This window comes from Nannobrachium achirus (genome assembly GCF_963921795.1).
Source record: "Nannobrachium achirus genome assembly, chromosome: 12".
NCBI classification, from domain to species: Eukaryota; Metazoa; Chordata; class Actinopteri; order Myctophiformes; family Myctophidae; genus Nannobrachium; species Nannobrachium achirus.
Genome location: NC_137832.1, coordinates 55588920 through 55606342, shown reverse-complemented (window position 1 = coordinate 55606342; position 17423 = coordinate 55588920). Strand labels below are relative to the sequence as shown.

At 42.6% G+C, this 17423-nt stretch overlaps 2 protein-coding genes across 2 annotated transcripts in view; both read right to left on the bottom strand.

Annotated features, from left to right (window-relative positions):
* LOC308295729 (uncharacterized protein) overlaps positions 1-13770 on the bottom strand; it is a gene marked incomplete at its 3' end in the record, with an annotated part of 41460 nt that extends 27690 nt beyond the window's left edge. Inside the window, exons 1-7 of the mRNA XM_080738776.1 lie at positions 13605-13770; positions 12804-12879; positions 11439-11510; positions 11148-11256; positions 10692-10815; positions 7901-7991; positions 59-139 (exon numbers count right to left, since the gene is read on the bottom strand). Coding sequence (XP_080594902.1) covers positions 59-139; positions 7901-7991; positions 10692-10815; positions 11148-11256; positions 11439-11510; positions 12804-12879; positions 13605-13642 — 591 coding nt within the window. The 5' untranslated portion in view covers positions 13643-13770. The remainder of the gene's footprint in view (positions 1-58; positions 140-7900; positions 7992-10691; positions 10816-11147; positions 11257-11438; positions 11511-12803; positions 12880-13604) is intronic.
* LOC308295728 (E3 ubiquitin-protein ligase TRIM35-like) overlaps positions 13731-17423 on the bottom strand; it is a gene marked incomplete at both ends in the record, with an annotated part of 38297 nt that continues 34604 nt past the window's right edge. The window contains one exon of the mRNA XM_080738775.1: positions 13731-13865. Within this exon, the coding sequence (XP_080594901.1) occupies positions 13731-13865 (135 nt within the window). The remainder of the gene's footprint in view (positions 13866-17423) is intronic.

The following is a 17423-nucleotide window of genomic DNA, read 5'->3' as shown; positions in this document are numbered from 1 at the left end:
TCACTGAGGCCAGATCAGGACACTCGGCACCCACTCACCCGCGCGCACACACACGTACGTGTGGGCGGTAGCGGCTCAGAGCGGCCCCTTGAAGAAACGGTTCGATCCCTGGCTCCCCATGGGTTCGAGACGACTTGTCCTTGAGCAAGACACGCCACAGAAGTGACACATGGAAACAAGGAGTCACTCTGCGAATGCTGAACTGGACGAGTTCCGTTCCATGATGGTGACGATGAAACTGGATAGTAACCCAAGGTTTATTTAAGCAATATAACACGAGAGGGTGTGTGTCATCGTGAATATCGGCACGCCTGCCTTGCTGCAGGAACGAGCCGAAGGCGAGTTCCATATAGGCAGTGCAGAAGTGCTGATAATCACGATAACACACACCCTCAAGTGTAATATTGAGATTATACACATAGGGGCTGTTAAGTATGACATCATTTTGTAGGCAGAGGAGAATTTCTGCCCCCAGTTTCCGTGAATCTTTTTACTATTTTTACTATTTACACATTTTTCTTCTCTTTGTTGTTGAAAGGAAAGTGTTAGAATTATACTTTAGTCGTTATTTTTGTCTCGGATCTGTTGAAATAGCGAGGGACAGAAAATGCTCTGGGGGCAGAGTTCTCCTCTGCCTACAAAATGATGTCACAGCTTAAAAGCCCGAATGCCACATTGAGCTACTATGTCCCTAAACTTGCACTTGAAACTGCTAGCATAGCCACAAGGCATCGCCTACGAAAACAATGATAGCAAAAACAATGATAATGCTCAATATCACCACGGGTAGATAGCTATTTCAACCAATCAGATTGCTTCGTCAGAACTACCTGCTGTATAATAAATCGCTGTTGTCTGCTGCCTGTCCAAACTCTGTTACTTTTTTAGATAATGGACATAGACTGTAAAAGAATATGGACAGTGGAAAGCCACTGGTTTCTATGCTGCATAAATTACGCTTTTTTGGCCATTGTATGGGTGCCGCCATCATTGTAGAAATTAACGTTCATTGGTAGAAATGTAAGCCATTTACCATGCCCTGAAACAGTGGTAAATCAGCCAACAACCCACAACCTTGAATGGTAAATTGCTTTTCTACCACTTTTTACATATACATGAAAGCAAACACAGTTGTAACTTGCAAGGATGTAGCATGATATTGCATCATCTAATGCATCATATGATGCAATGACCAGTTGTAGCATGCTGAAATACTAAAATATCTAAAAACACAGATTGAACACAAAAAATAACTCAGGATTGTGTTGATCGTGTCCCAAACAACAATAAAATAAGATCTGGTTGTCCCAGAGGTAAGGTGGTCCTTTAAACTAGCGAACCATAGGAACCATAAAGTATTCATGACAATGTTTATTAAGGTAAGAAAATCAAATGTAAAAGTTCGGGGTAAATGAATGGAATCCTATGGAGAACATGTTGCTTCTGGTGCCAGAACAGCGCAACTAGCAGCCAATCATAGGAACTTTCAGTTCCGTGTTTGCTTCATTTTAAATCGGGACAACTACATCCCTGACAATGGAGGGAAAAAATAACCTGTTTTCCAATGGATCTAATGTAGTTGAAGCTCCTTTTCATTGGTTCAATATCTATAAAAACCCACATACACACTTAACCACTCTAACTTTCAATTTCAAAATGTTGAGAAAATGGCGAAAATAGCCGATCTACAAGTGAGCTTCTAAATGTTGGAGGTACAAGGTTTCTGCCCGACAGCAACAAGATCTGTCCATCCAATCTACTCACAACGCTTAAGCTTTCTTATTTTCTCTTCAAATCTATCAACTGTTCTAATCGATTACATTCAGCCAGAGGCCATGTGTATATTGGTGACCATTGAATTGTGCGATGCCAGTCACAGCACAGAGCTGACAGGGTGCCAGGATGTAGTAGGTCACATAAAACGATCTGGCTCCTCTTGTGACTGTCAGGTTACACATACTGATTGGTTATTATGATTGACAGCGTGTGTGTGTGTGTGTGTGTGTGTGTGTGTGTGTGTGGTGTGTGTGTGTGTGCGCGCGCGCGTGTATACTTGTATTATCTGTATATACCAGGGGACTTTTGGGGCGGTTTACCTCATCTGCTGAGTCTGATGGAATAGTAAAAGAGCGCCCTCTGGCACCTCTGAATATTGGATAGGTCACTCACTCCTTGATCCTTCCTCCCCATTTGGTTGGATGTGTGCCCTTCTTAAAAAGATGTCTACACACTCCTAATCCCACTAAGCCCCTGGATTCAGGGGCCCTGTATCTTGTACCCTGGACATTAACTACTGCTGCAAAAGTGAACCTGATAACCAGTGGTGGACAGAGTATTCAACCCCCAGTAGTACTTGAGTCAAGGTATAGATTACTCCTCCTGGTCAAATATTAACTCCACTCCAAGTGAAAGTTGCTCTGTCAAATTTGTACTTGAGTTTAAGTACTGGAGTACTTGCCATCTGCAAGTCTGTCCACGGTTAGTCTCGGAAACCATAGGTCCAAATCAGCATCGAACTTGTCTCGCACTTAACCAAATGGATGCCTAAGGAGTCTTAAGGTTAATGGTTAATGGGCGTCGATTCCCTGTTAAGACGCCTGGATACGTCTTACCTGGTTACCATGGTTATCAGGTGAACAGGTGCCACGGTAGCGGCTGGTGAGCGAAAACCCCATGATGCAACTCGGCCGCCAGCATCATGGAGCGTCTATTCTCCTAGGCTCCTATTCATAATCATAGCTGATGCAAAGAAACAGCTTTATTTATGAATCTACTTCTACATATGCCGAGAAGGCAGAGAACCGCTCTTTTACACCGCAACACTGGGCTCACAGCACGTCGCGGTGCAACACACTGTGAGCATGTAGATCGTCTATTTCCACTATCAATGTTCTTTTTCAAGTATAAAGTTGTCAAATATGTCAGTCATTTCTTTGTATATATAGGAGGTTGTGTGTCATATCTGCCATGAGCAACTTAAAAGCCTAAAAGCCAAACAGAAATTGCCAAAGACAAAAACACAATTAAATCATTAATCACAATTATTTGAGTGACAATGAATCGCCATGTAAAATGTCATAATCATGACAGCCCTACTGATTTATTGACTAGATATGAGATATGAGAGGCTTTGTGTCCAAAACCGTTACTTTTCAGGAGAAAAGCAAAAAAGTGAATGCGTGTTCCGGTGGATCCAATGAAGTTATTATTTAGTCACAAGCTCTGAGTCTGGCTGGATATTTATAGTGACAGAACAGAATGGATATGACGTTGGATGAGAGGCTGTTTCTACATGACTGGAATTAACACACATAAACAGTATTGACGCTTGCTTCTAGCAGAGGAAGAATGGAGCCGTGTGTGTGTGTGTGTGTGTGTGTGTGTGTGTGTGTGTGTGTGTGTGTGTGTGTGTGTGTGTGTGTGTGTGTGTGTGTGTGTGTGTGTGTGCTTGTTATAAGGTCATGAGGATTATCGAGTGCGTGAACAAATGTAATAATCTCAGGAACAACAGGAAGGAACATTCAGACAACTCACTGACAGCTGACACCAGCACTGACATTCACACTGCAAGCACGCACAGGCACACGCGTACACACACACGCACACACACACACACACACACACACACACACACACACACACACACACACACACACACACACACACACACACACACACACACACACACACACACACACACACACACACACAGCATATGAGCTTGTAGATCTGCTTCATAAAATCTCGATAGTCCAAGGTCCCATTAGTCTGAGTAAGGTTAGGGTTAGTGTTACAGTTAGTATTCACCAGGTTAGCATTCACCAACGTTGGCAGGTTAGTATTCGCCAGCCTCAGATTAATGGGACGTCAAACTAATGACACATTGGACAATGCTACGCGCCCAATCTGCTATATAAACCTCTTTGTTTTTTGGGGGTGAAATGTACTTCATTTCAATATAGCCAACGCATTGAAGTTAAAAAGAAAATGTGCTTTGTCATTTTTGTTAAATTCTTGAGTATTTATTTGAGTATATATAGAGAAGTCCTGATGACACTGCTGGTACCTCTGGGTCACAGACGTATTCTGTCGGAAATCTTTGGTCCCAAAACTAAACAAATCAGACCTGAGATTCTATATGGCAGTTATGTTAGACTTGGGTTCTCCAGAGCCCTGTATTGGAGAGTCGCGCCAACTCTGTTCACTTCATGGGGCCAGGTCTTCTACATACACATCTATTGGCGAATAGTGACAAAGCATGCACCGGAAGTTTACAGAATGCTTTGGAGTCTATGAGGGAAAAGTGACATTTCGAGTTACATGAACCACGTGCCCGGCGCTGTTTCTGACCCCGCATTGGCGGAACTCTCTAATACAAGGCTCTGGGGTTCTCTGTGCACTGTCCTCAGGTTGAGAGATGAATGGTCCGTGCGGCTGGAGAACCGAACCAAGCACCTGAAGAACCTCAACGTCAACGAGACCTTCCTCAAGAAGTCCAAACCGCCTGTCCAGACATGAGCCCACCACCCCAGAGTGAACAAGTGTCCTTCAGCGTCTGACCAGAGATCGTCTTCCCCCTAAAACAAGTTCCAATAGGCTCTAAAGTATGCACAGCAGCCATATTGGAAAGGAATTGGGCCCCTTCACATGTGTTACCAATGATACTAATGAAGGCTTTGTTCCAATCTGGTCCAACAGAGTCAGGGTGTTGATATGTATGTTGGCTCACTGAAAACACTTTGCCACGCCAGTGGGTCTCACGGTGCGTTTTAACAGTGGCAACAGCGGGCGACGATCAGCCGTATTTCCCGGAAGTTCGTTATTTGTCAATGGAACCCGGCAACTACTGGAACAGCTGGCGATGAGGCGATCACCCCAAAACATGAAAATAGTTTATCTTTTGGACGCCGGCTGTTGCCCGCTGTTAAAATCAAGGGTCAAAGTGTCATTGAGGGGTTCCAAATGGCCCCTTATGGGTCTGTAACCCGTACGGGTACATTTGTACACTCTCATGGTGCATTCAAACCGCCCTGTTCGGATCGTTCGCGCCGCGAGCGGGCGCGCCCAGGTCGTCTCATCTTTGTATTCACTTTGTAGGTAATCGTGCCGCTCGAACTATCCAGGTTTGAACGCACCATCAGAGTTATGGTGGTCCTTGAAATCAAACTTTTGAGAACGACTGTGTCTCACTAAATGGAACAGAGCCTGCATTAGACACATTAACACCTGTGAAGGAAGTAAGGAAGGCACCCAATTTCTTCATCACTTACAGCACCTTTAAAACTTAAGGATTTTACACTGTGATTGAATTCTGTCATTTGTGTCTTGTCATCTAGAAAGTGTTTGTTTTGTGTGTGCATTGTAAGTTAACCCATTAAGACCTGGAATTATTTTATGTTTTAACTATTGGGAAATAGCAGATTATTCAAGCTCACAGCGCAGCACGAGTGCCACGCTGCAAGCTATTTTTAGTGTGTAACCAAATGGACCCTTTACTTACAAGTCTGTAACTCTTGAGTGTACACATGATGACCCTGTGTCAGAATCTGTCTGCGTGTTTTATTTTGTAGAGATATTTTGTTTCCTGTCCTGTAATTGGCAAATGATGCTCACCTGTGTCCAGTTCCAGCCTTTGACATGTTGATTATGTTCACTTTAAACCATCATGAGTTTAGAGTTTCTTTGCCAGTTTGTAGTTGAGATTACTGTGTGTTCCTGCCTTTAATTTGTATGTCCTGCTTTGCTTCACCGCTTATTGTTAGTGTTATTCTGTCTAATAAATCATTTGAACTTTATTGGCCTGAATGGATGGTTCCGCGTCCATTTGTGTCCATTCACCCTGCAACTCAGAGAGTGTACAATTGGAACCAAATGGAATTGTAAGGGTCAGAGTTATTGGCAGGCCCTAATGCATACCAAACCGGGGGTCTTTGAAATTAAATCAGATTTTCACAGTGATTGATCACTGTTGTGTCAAATGTATCAATAACAAAAAAGATCCCTCTTGTGTAGACTACTATCATTGGTCTTAAACAGGGGCTCTGGGACCCCAAGGGGTCCTCAGAGACTACAGGGGGTCTACAACATTAATGAGAATCCATCATATCAGCAAATATAATGTACACAATTATGAAACTCGAGGCACTGACGCAAACTCTGACAATTAATTGTACGAGTAATTGAGTTTGTTCCAGTGCCTTCCTTTTCCTTCTTCTACACATACCAGTCCTTTTCCTGAGATGCACCGGACCAGCCTAAATTTGTCTTGAGGCTTTGTTCTTGAAACTATCAAGGCTGAGGCATCATTTGGAGGCACTTAAAAGAGTAGCCTCGTAAACCTTCACGAGGCCAGTAATCTAGCTTTGAAAGCCTCTCATGATGAAGTTGTATGGAAGGCTAAGCTCTTGACGCGGAACGCTAAGCTTTGTGTGGTAAAAGCTGCCATTTGGAAATGTCAAACTTGTTATGGCAATGTCAGTCCGCCCTGAACGAGATAGCTTGATAACGGCCCCGAGGCTGCTGTGTTTTGGGACGTGATGACAGCCAACTCTAAAAACTGCTTGGGAATGTCAGCTGTCTGCCTGCCGGCATCCCTATGGAGAGGACGTGTTCAAATCCCCCAAAGCAGGGCTACTCAACTTAAGATGGCTCAGGGGCCACTCAGCAAAATACCAAAAGTCCCAGGGCCGCAAGCTAAAAATTACGATCCTATTTTGAACGTTTAGACATTTTGTTTTGTAACACACTACATGACTAATCTAAAAATTAAGGAAACACATTTCCATCTATAAAGGTCAAACCTCATTGAACAAAACAAGTGTCATGGAATGATTAATGATGAAATGATAAATTAGGCTTCATTCACAAAATGAGTGACTTGTTGGTTACTTGTTGGTTATTTATAACCCTCGCCAGGCAGTCACCAACATACTAGGAACACACAAATGAACTGACATGTGGTGAGGTGTTAAACTTATCTGCTTCTCTGTGCAAATTGCTGTCGGGACTCTCGGGAGTGAAACACTGGCAGCTGTGACTTGAAATTGATTGTGTTATTTTGAGAATAGACATACAGTATAATATATTTATGATTTCATTGTGAACTTTTCATTTACGGTTCTATAGCACAGTGGTTCCTGAACCTTTTAGCTAGAGACCCAAAAGAGAAACTAGACTGACTGTCATCTTTTGCAGGCGTCCCAACTCGCCTCCCATCACCCCCAGCTGGAACAGCCGGACCACTCCTAGTTCTTGGAGCGAGGTTCTCATCGACCCACGTCCGCCGTATGGCATCCCGGACCTCTACTTCATGGGCCTCAGTCATTATCAACAACACTAGGAACGGTGCTGGTTTTCCCTCCGGCAGGGACATGCTGGGCCCCTGATTCAGCCCGGGAAAAAGAGTTGTAGAGGCCCTCATTGCGCGCTATAGAGAGAGATCTCTCTCAATAGCGCTGCTGCTACTCAAGATTTGCCATTTCACATCATGACAAGTGACAAGCCAGTGGGCCAATTACATGAGTTATATTTGGTCATTGTCGGGTGGAAACCTTGTATGTCCAAAACCATTTTAAAAATGATTTAAAATAGTGAAAACAGCCGATCTACAAGCACACAACACCTCGCGGTGCGAGGCGTTGTGTGCTTGTAGATCTGCTGTTTTCACAACTTTTGTGCGACAGCCTTGTATGATGAAGCAGGGCTTTGCTTTGCGAAAAAATTTACAAATTTGAAACTTGGAGATGCGAGGTGTCTGCCCGACAGTGACGATTTACTTTGTTGGCCACCCAGCCCCCAAAATGGAACGAATTTTTATTTATTTTTTCTAATGGCCGGCCTGGACCGGCCGGGAATTAACCGGCCGTTCGGGAGTTGTCCCGCTTTTCCCAATGGCCAGCACCTCCCTGCCCTCCGGGCATTTGTCTATCTCGTTAATGATGTAGTAGGGGAACGGCCTGGGAGACAGCATGCCACTTGGGCCTCCCTCTTCACTTAGAGAGAGCGAGGGACGACACAGGAGTGCAGCGAGGGCCACACAGCCGTGGTGCCTTCTCCACTACATGGCGTATGGCAGCTGCCACTTGAACTGCAGTCATGTTTGCCTGGGACTTTAACTAGTGAAACTATCAGAGCTACAGTTAAAGCTTAAAGAGGTGGTGCTATAGTTTTGTACTTTTTTTAATGTCTATGGAGACAGTTAACATTACTCTTAATAGACCCCCAGGTGTGGTTATAATATGCAAATATGACTTCCCTGTGTATTTTTGGTTACTTCCTGAAAGCTGAAAGCCTCTGAGTCAAAAGGCCCAACTGAAATACACTGATATGACATCATAATATCATCCCCTCCCCTTTGCACCATCCAACAACATGTGTCTGGGTGTGGCTTCAGCTGGGTCATCAGTCCACCCACCAGAACTAGTAGGCATACTACATTAGTAGTGAAAATAGCCAATCTACAGGTTCAGATGTGACGTGAGCGATTTGTTTCATGATGTTTTTCTTTACTGAAATTATTTTGAATTATATTTTTATTTTTGCTCAAATCTTTCTAAATACATTTTATTCAAATTTGGACAAAAAAAGGATGTTTCATCACTCACAAGCCAGAAAAATCTTTCCCGGACCAGTGTTTGGGAAACGCTGTTGTATTTTGTTGAGGGATGTGGCGTTGTTCAGATTATGTCATTAGGATTACATACTTACTTTTTTGAATGGCCATAAAACAAGGACTCCAGGTTGAAAGTGTTAACAGCATTTGAGTGCTGATCTCATCTGACTGACCATCAGCGTTATTATACCGTACTCAACTAAAACTAATAAAACAAAAACTAGAATTGTGAAAACAATTTAGTTAGTACAAGAATTTAGAAAAGTACAAAAATGTTTGCCTCAGAGATGTAGTTGACTCTAGAAGTATGGAAAGTATAACGTATTATTATATAACGTATATATATAATAGGAAAACAACCGCCTCAAACTTGTAATTTAGTACACAAGTATATTTACGCAGTTATTTATAAGAAATACCCCAGTCCAGCTAAAGGAAACAGTTTAATGGCAGTGTCGACAGCTGTGATAGAAGCGGTTCCTAAACATTTTCAAGTTTGAGGAGACTCCCTGTTTGAAAGGATTTTGGGCCAGGGACTCCTACAGGATTAGATCTAGCTCTGGTACATAGCGTTAGTGGAGTTCCCCCTAACGCTATGTTAGTCTACCTCCCAAATCCTTGGCAAATCCGGGAAGACCCGTCGTCAGGTGTATTATTTTTTATTTTGCCCTAGAAATGTATTTTAAGCGTGTGGTGGGGGGCTCAGCCCGCGTCCACTAAGTAGAGTAAGCTTTTAACTGTCCACTGATACCTTTGGTTTGGTGAGGGGCGAAACTGTTTTTATTTTCGGACCAGACGACGGGTCTTTCCGGATTTGCCAAGGATTTGGGAGGTAGACGAACATAGCGTTAGGGACAACTCCACTAAAGCTATGGACCAGAGCTAGATTAGATCAAGATTAGATTTGTACTGAATTCTACAACTGTATGTGGGGAGAGATAAACCTATGATCTGAATAGATTAGTCATTCTAATCTATTATAATAAATTCTCTCATTGGATTACCTTCTAGATGGTGCGATTATAGCAAAATTAACCACTTTAATCTGGTATTCATATTTCGTTCATGTCAGGCAAACATGTAAAAAATATCCAACGGTTAAACTGTTCCTCATTTTACAGTGTATTAAGTCTCTTGCAGGCAGTCTCCGTCAAAAATGAAAAAAGTATTGTTTATTAACACATTCCCAACATTACATTTGTTTCAACATATTTCAAACTGCTGTCTATCCCGGCCTCATCTTTAATGTTGTTTACAAATGTATATTCATAGTTACCGACTCGCTGCTCGGGTTCAAAACCATCTCTTGTACAACCAACCAATGAGTCAGATCACAGGCCAACGTGTTTTACCAAATTACCAGATGAGTTCCAGACAACATTCCTGGTTCTGTGCTTCTGAATCGGTCTCAAAATAACAAAGGATAACCGGACATCTTTCCTTCCAAGTAAACTAGAAAATAAAAAAATGTCGAACAGAGTTGTGTGATGTTCCGAGCAGAGGTTTAACAAATTAATCTTTAGGGGCCGTGACCAAAGAAAGCATTTTTTGGAGCTGCAGGTGTCCGTCCACCATGCATCATGCTGGAGCACTCCTCTTCCCAGCACCGGGTGTTATGCCTCTACCCTCTCAGTGACCGCTCTGTCCACTTTATAGAATGCAAGCAAACTGTTCAACATTTTGGTTAGCTATTTCATAGCTAGTTGAGAATAAGATGAATAACCTTAACTTGAAACATTGACTTTGAAGATTATAATATAAACGGTTTGTGGAAACAATGAAATTTGCTACCACTTATGAAAATGAAAAAAGATTTTCAATAACTTTAAAGAAGAAGTAATTGGACCAGACATTTTTGGGCCAAGAGTTGACCCTCCTGACTTTGTATGACATTTCAGTCACACATTCAGTCACTCGTTCAAGCAACGCTTAATAAGTTCAAACGTTGCAGGCGTCAACAAACACACTCTGCGCTCTGGACATGGTATCAAAAGCACTCCTCCGCTCAAAAAAGAAGAAAAATAAATAAAACACTTTCTGTGGACACTGCCCCCAAAGAGGTTTAAAAACATGTTTCTACTTCTTCTTCTTCTTGCTTTTCTTGCCCTCGCCCTGCTGGGAGCTGCTCTCGCCTCCCCCGGTCTTCTGGGTCCGGGTCTTCAGCTTGGGAATCATCTCTGCTACGTAGATCATGAGGTCGTTACCTGCGGTCACAACACAACACACAGTGCCTGGTTAGTTAACCCATTAATACCTGGAACGTCATTATTACTTTAACCATTATTTTATGCTTTAACTATTATAAAAATAGCAGATATACAAGCTCACAGCGCTGCGAGGAGTGCGAGCTTGTAGATCGTTTGCAAGTTTTTGAATATTTTGACCCGATTCTATAAATGTCTTTTAAATCGTTATTCTAAATCAGTGGCTTTTTCATGTCAAGGACCCCCAAAATTATACCTACAGTATACATCACTCACTGTACCTTTAATCGTCAACTACTATTTCATGACAGCAAACAACCCCAGTGACTTACGAGTTGAGAACTTCTCCAGACAGAGGCTGCCATCTTCCTGCTTCAGTTGAACTCTGACCCTGCCCTTGAACTGAACATCTCTGTTCCACTCCCGAGGATGCATCTTGTTCTGAACACACAGACACACACACACACTTAACACATTGTAGTACACGTGTATGCTGTAATGTTTTGTAGTGCAACGCGTAAATGTAATAGTATATATTGTAGTGCACAGTACAGTATGTTGTTTTGTAGTACACCATGTACATGTTTTGTAGCACAGCGTCTATACATGTTGTAGAGCCGTACCTCTACATAGACGTTCAGGCCAGCAGCAGTCAGTACATCTCTGATCTCCGCACACGATGGATTCTCCACTGCCTGAGTGAACATACAAACATCCCAGTGTTAAAACAGACAATAATATCACAGCTAGGATCGTCACCATCATGGAGTTTTACTTGATTATTACAATTTCTATTTTGAGCCCTGAAGCCTATGTTAATAATAATATCAGATTTATATAACGCTTGTCTTCTTTTATATTCCTGAACCGATTATATGACAAAGGTCTCAGTCGTTCATAAAAAGTGTTTGTTCATGAGCTGGTCTAGCCGGCTCCATTCACTGCCATGTAATTCATCGCACTTCCGGTGCGAGTTTTGGCACCCATGGTGAGCGTCATGGCCGGTCATGGAGCATCCCTGGCGTCACGTGCTTCCTTTCCTTCAATAATAACTTCCTTGGTCTAGACTGGGATCAAGTTGATTTGCAGGTTGCTGCTCCAGTCTGGGTCTAGAGTTGATACACACTGGACTTCAAGCAACTCGTAGCCTCGGAAACCCAGGCTTCTTTTGGCGATAGGAAGAAAAAGAAGCCTGGGCGATCACGTTATGATCACTGTTGGAGGAAGTGTAGAATTTCCCAAACCAATCAGAGTGCAGAGAGCGTCGCACCAAATGTGTTGACGTCATGACGCAGCAGCGTTCTCTGCGCTGAGCAGAGGGGGTGGGGGAGGAGAACACATGCTATTGGCCAGAGACTCGCTGAGAGATTCGCCGTGCCCGCCCATCTGCCTACACAAACTGGTCCGCGTTAGGTTAGACCGTTAGAGTGAGCAACTCGTGACTTCAGAAGGTTGACATTGCTGTATTATAAATCCTTGTTTTGAGTGGTCTTGTGTAATATTATAATAATTTGGGATTTCTGATATTCATGAGCTGTATGCCATAAAACATCTAAATGAAGACAAAAAGGTTTTGAATATTTCACTGCATACGTAATGTATCTAGAATATTCACGCTTTTAATTGTATTACAGAAGAAAATAAACTTGACACAATATTCTTTTCTTTTTTTTAGATGAATCTGTATGTATGTGTGTGTGTGTGTGTGTGTGTGTGTGTGTGTGTGTGTGTGTGTGTGTGTGTGTGTGTGTGTGTGTGTGTGTGTGTGTGCAATTGACCGGATATGAAAGGTTGGCTCTATCAATGAAGGTTAACACAAGTTCTAATTAACACAAGTTCTAATCTTATCAGTGCATCATGATCTCATGGTAAACATTTGCAACCACAAATTGCATGATCACCATGATGCAATTCAATATTTTGCTGATGCAAGGATAGCAAAAGCAAATAAGAAAATAATAAAGTAAAAACAAAACATAAAAAAGTACCTTCTCTGTGGCGATCCTACGACCTTCTGCCAGCTTCTTCTTGCTGTTGATGTACACCGGATAGATGCAGACAAACCTACACAAACAAATAATTCATACCGATGGTTAGGACATAATAAAGTATATTAGATGACTAGACAGTCTGACATATTAGTTAGGTAAACATAACTTAAATAATGTCCCTATTCCCTGGCCCACACTTATTGTCTGCTCTACGTCAACTCATTTCTACAGATAAAACTGATAATTATCAACCTGAACCCCCTCCCCCACCGGAACTGGGAGTTCCAGGGGGTCCCCAGCTAAATGATAGTTAGGAACCAAATGGACCCCGGCTTATGGGTATGTAACTCAGAGAGTGTGCAAATGGAACCAAATAGTCTATTTGGTTCCATTTTGACACTCTCAAAGTTAAATGAACACCGATTTTACAATATAAACTCAAATGCATATCAAACTGGGGGTCCTTGAAATTAAAATGAATGAGAATCACTGTCACAACTTGAAATGGGACATTCTGCACAATGAGTACTTTTACTTTTGATACTTTAAGTACATTTTGATACCAATACTTCTAATCCAAGTACATTTTTGCAATATTCATACCTTTTCCATCTCTGTCAGTCAGATAAAAAAAAACAAGTAAAGCAGGAGTGATGATAGCCCCTTACGTTTCTGAATTTACATTTTTCCAAATACAAAAAAGGGTAATTAAGGGTCTCGAGAGGGGCTAGAGTGATGACGAGTACGTTAGCTTAGCCTAGCAGGTCGCATTATTATTATTAAATAAAAACGACGCACCTCTCCTTGTCGGCGGGGTTTGTGGTTAAATGAGCCATTATTAGACCGACGTGCTCTTCGTCTGTGTGCTGCGGAATGCCTCTTTCCAGCCGCTGTGTCGCTTGTTGTGGTGTTTTATTCAGTGAATCATACAGACATATGGCTCAGCTGCAAGCGGCCATACTGCTTGTTGTTGATGACGTCTTCTTTTTCCTCCTCCGGCTCCTCCTCCTCGTCTTCTTCTTGTGATTTCAGGCAGACATGGCGCCTTTCCGCACATTGCTGCCTCACACAGGACGGGAGTAGAACTCAGTTGGCTGGTTGTTGTGTTGTGTGAGTGGTATTCAGTGAGAACTTGTGTGTGTTTAGTCAAATATCTCCTCTTTTCGTTCAGTCGGGCTTGGGGCCCGGAATGAGTGCTGGACTGAACCTATGGACTGAACATATCAAAACTGCCTTTGGGAAGCACAAATTGATATGGGGCACATAATTGGCAGGTGGTGTGATTAATTAGGCTACCCCAATCGCAAAGCACCTTTGTGCTTCCCAAACACACACGTGTGTTCTCAAACTTCAAAGGAAGTTTTCATATTCAGTCCAGCAGTCATTTCAGGTCCTCCTGACAGAGAATGTCGTCCGTGTTCAGCTCGTGCCAAAGTGTACCCACTGAGCAATAGTCGTTTTTTACACGACTAGTTTTTTTTTAGCCTTAATTTCACCCGGCTAGATTCCGGTTATATTCACACCGAAAATATACTTTGCAATTTATATGATTCGATAACAATTTATTAAAAAAAACAACAGTAAGGTGCTTAACTGATCTCCTAATATTGGACTAACATAATTATAATATCCGTTGATCATTATTAAGTATAGTTTAGATCTAGCCGAGATTTAGCCAACTAATTATAGTCGCCGTATCAACGTTTATATTTACACCGAATTTAGACAATTAGATTTAATCCATATTTCAATAAACATTTCTTTAAAAAAACAACTCCACGTTGCAGAACTGATCTCGAAATATTGGTGTAAAATGATTCCAATAGCCATCCGATCATTAAGCTATTTGTCTGGGTGTAGTCGTTGTATAGCCGGCTTTTCAATGCCTTTTTTTAAACCAATGTCAATATAAAGTCTTTAAAACAAAAATATACGATGAAATGAACTCCTCGTCTGTCAGTCAGACAGTGCAGTGCCGCGTGATTATGGATCCAACTGGGAAAGATGGATGGAAACGGCAAAGAGCGCTCGTTTTCAGTTATTGTCCACGACATTGCAAGCGGCCGGCGGAGCGCCGCGCGAGTTACGAAGCCGTGGTGAATGCAATCGTTATATTTACGGCCTGGGCAAGCGCACGATAAACGCCATGATAATTGGGTTTTGGTGCACCTCGCGCGGTCCAAGTGACTACAACGGAGCGCTCCCTACGTCCGGTTCAGCCAATCACAAGCTTCAAAAATGAGTCCGGGGCGTACACACACACACGCACACGCGCACACACACGCACGCACGCACACACACACACACACACACACACACACACACACACACACACACACACACACACACACACACACACACACACACACACACACACACACACACACGCTAACATTTAGTTTCCTCAACAATGTGCACTACACTAAAATGAACACAGGTGGGCAATGTCACCTTTTAATACGGCCTGAAAGTCTATACTATCATATCAGCATTGATGGCTGAGTGGATAGCGTCGCCGACTTGAGTGTCAGAGATTAGTGGATCGAATCCCACCGTCGCCCTACTTTTCACTGCTTTCGACGGCCGCTAACGGCGAAATGTAGACTTTTTGTATCCGACTAATAGTGGTATATGTAGCAACCCGTGTAAATATAGCCGACTAAACAACTAGTCAAAAATATCAAATCTAGACCTTTACAACACTGATTTTCAACGCGTGGTGTAGAAGATAAAAACACGACTATTAGGCAACTAATACACCTCAAAATGCTTACTGGGTAGATATTTGACTAAAAACAAAAACGCATTTTCTGCCAGAACTTTCAAAGGGATATGAAACTAGAGGACAATTACAATACTGTCTCGAAGTCAGAGTCTTAATTATTGGGTGAGTAGGCCTACACAAGTAGCGCGCACCACTTTATTGGCTGTGCATTTGAAAAATTACACAAAGTGTTATTTTTAAGTTCACACCACAATAACATTGGATGAACAAGGTGTGTGTGTGTGTGTGTGTGTGTGTGTGTGTGTGTGTGTGTGTGTGTGTGTGTGTGTGTGTGTGTTAAACTTTGGTTAAATATCTGTAAAGACACATTTACATAAAAGTTTAATCTGAGACACAGCTTTATGCAATGCAGTGGGGGCCATGGGTCCCTGCTTCATCTCTCTCGTCTCAGCTAGGGCCCGGGGGTCTTTGGCCTGAAAAACGTATAGGCCCCTGTACTAAAGATAGATGCAGGGGAGCACTGGATGGCGTGTTCTCTCCTCCACGTCGGGCCTTTCTGTGTGGAGTTTGCATGTTCTCCCCGTGTCTCCTAGGGTAGGTACACTCACAAAAACATGCAGTAATCCTGGTCTCTATACTGCCTCCCCCTGTAGCCGGGGCACCTGATGGAGGGGAAAGGAACTGGTTGGAATAAAGTGTTCCTTACGTCCTTCCACACGCTATGTCCAGCTGGGGAAACTCCCCCCTGTCAGGTGAAAAGAAGCGGCTTGGACTCCTCATGCATAGAAGTAAGCATGAGGTTAGTCCATTGATCTCCCCAGGTTGGCATAGGGAGTTAGTGCCCAGGATTACATTAGACAATTGGCACTGGGTGAAAAATGGGTTACAACATCGTGGGAAAGAAAAAGAAAAAGATGCAGGGGAGGGAAAGTGGTGTTTTTCTTTGTATTGAGTATTTTATTAGACAAAAGTGGAGAACAGAAAAGGTAAAGTCAATGCAATAAAATAATGTAGTACAGTGAAGCTGCAGTTAAAAGGAGCATCCCAAATAAGTCCTTTTACGGTATTTTTTACGTCGGAATTCCTTGGTATTCAATTCATGGATATAACAAATAACAAAAAAAACATTCAAATATCTTGACAGTTATAAAAACAGTAGGCCTATATGTACTGGGTAGGAGGGACAAGGGGGTGGGGCTAAGGTAAGGGTCACTTCTTGCCTGTTAATGGGAGAAGTGTAATGGCGATGACTGGAGACGCCACTGGAGGGCTCGTCCGAGGATGACCTAGAGAGAGACAATGAGTTAATTCCATGAGATCTAAATGTAATTTCAGGGTTCACCCACCCCAAAGGTTACTGGCAGAAAGCGTTGGAAAGTAGTTTTGTAATTTATACAATTACAAGTTGGGGATGTGTTCCATGTCCTGTTTGAGGGCAAGAACTCCAGAATTATGAATTTCAATTCAGACAAAGATACTTGCCAAAGTGCTACATAACTCAACCATCTATGTGGAAATTGATTTTATTGTTACAAACTGACAAGGCAAAAAAAGTTATTTGTAAATTGGGTGCTTTTCTAAAGAATGTCCTGACCCTGTTCAAATAATGCATGCCATGCCCTTTCTGCTATACGTCTGTATGATTATTGTACTGTTATGTGTTGTATACTGTCTATTTATAGAAGCTGCTCCATACCATGGTCGTGAGTTAAATAAATAATGATGATGATGATGATGATGATGATGATGAAGTTTGACCCTGGCCATCACTCACACAACTGATGAAGCCAAGAAGACAACTCAGGGTAGGAACTTTTTCTTCTTCTCCCCCCCCCCCCCCCCCCCCCCTCTCTCTCTTTGCTGCTGCTGTTGCTGCTGACTGTGTTGTGTTT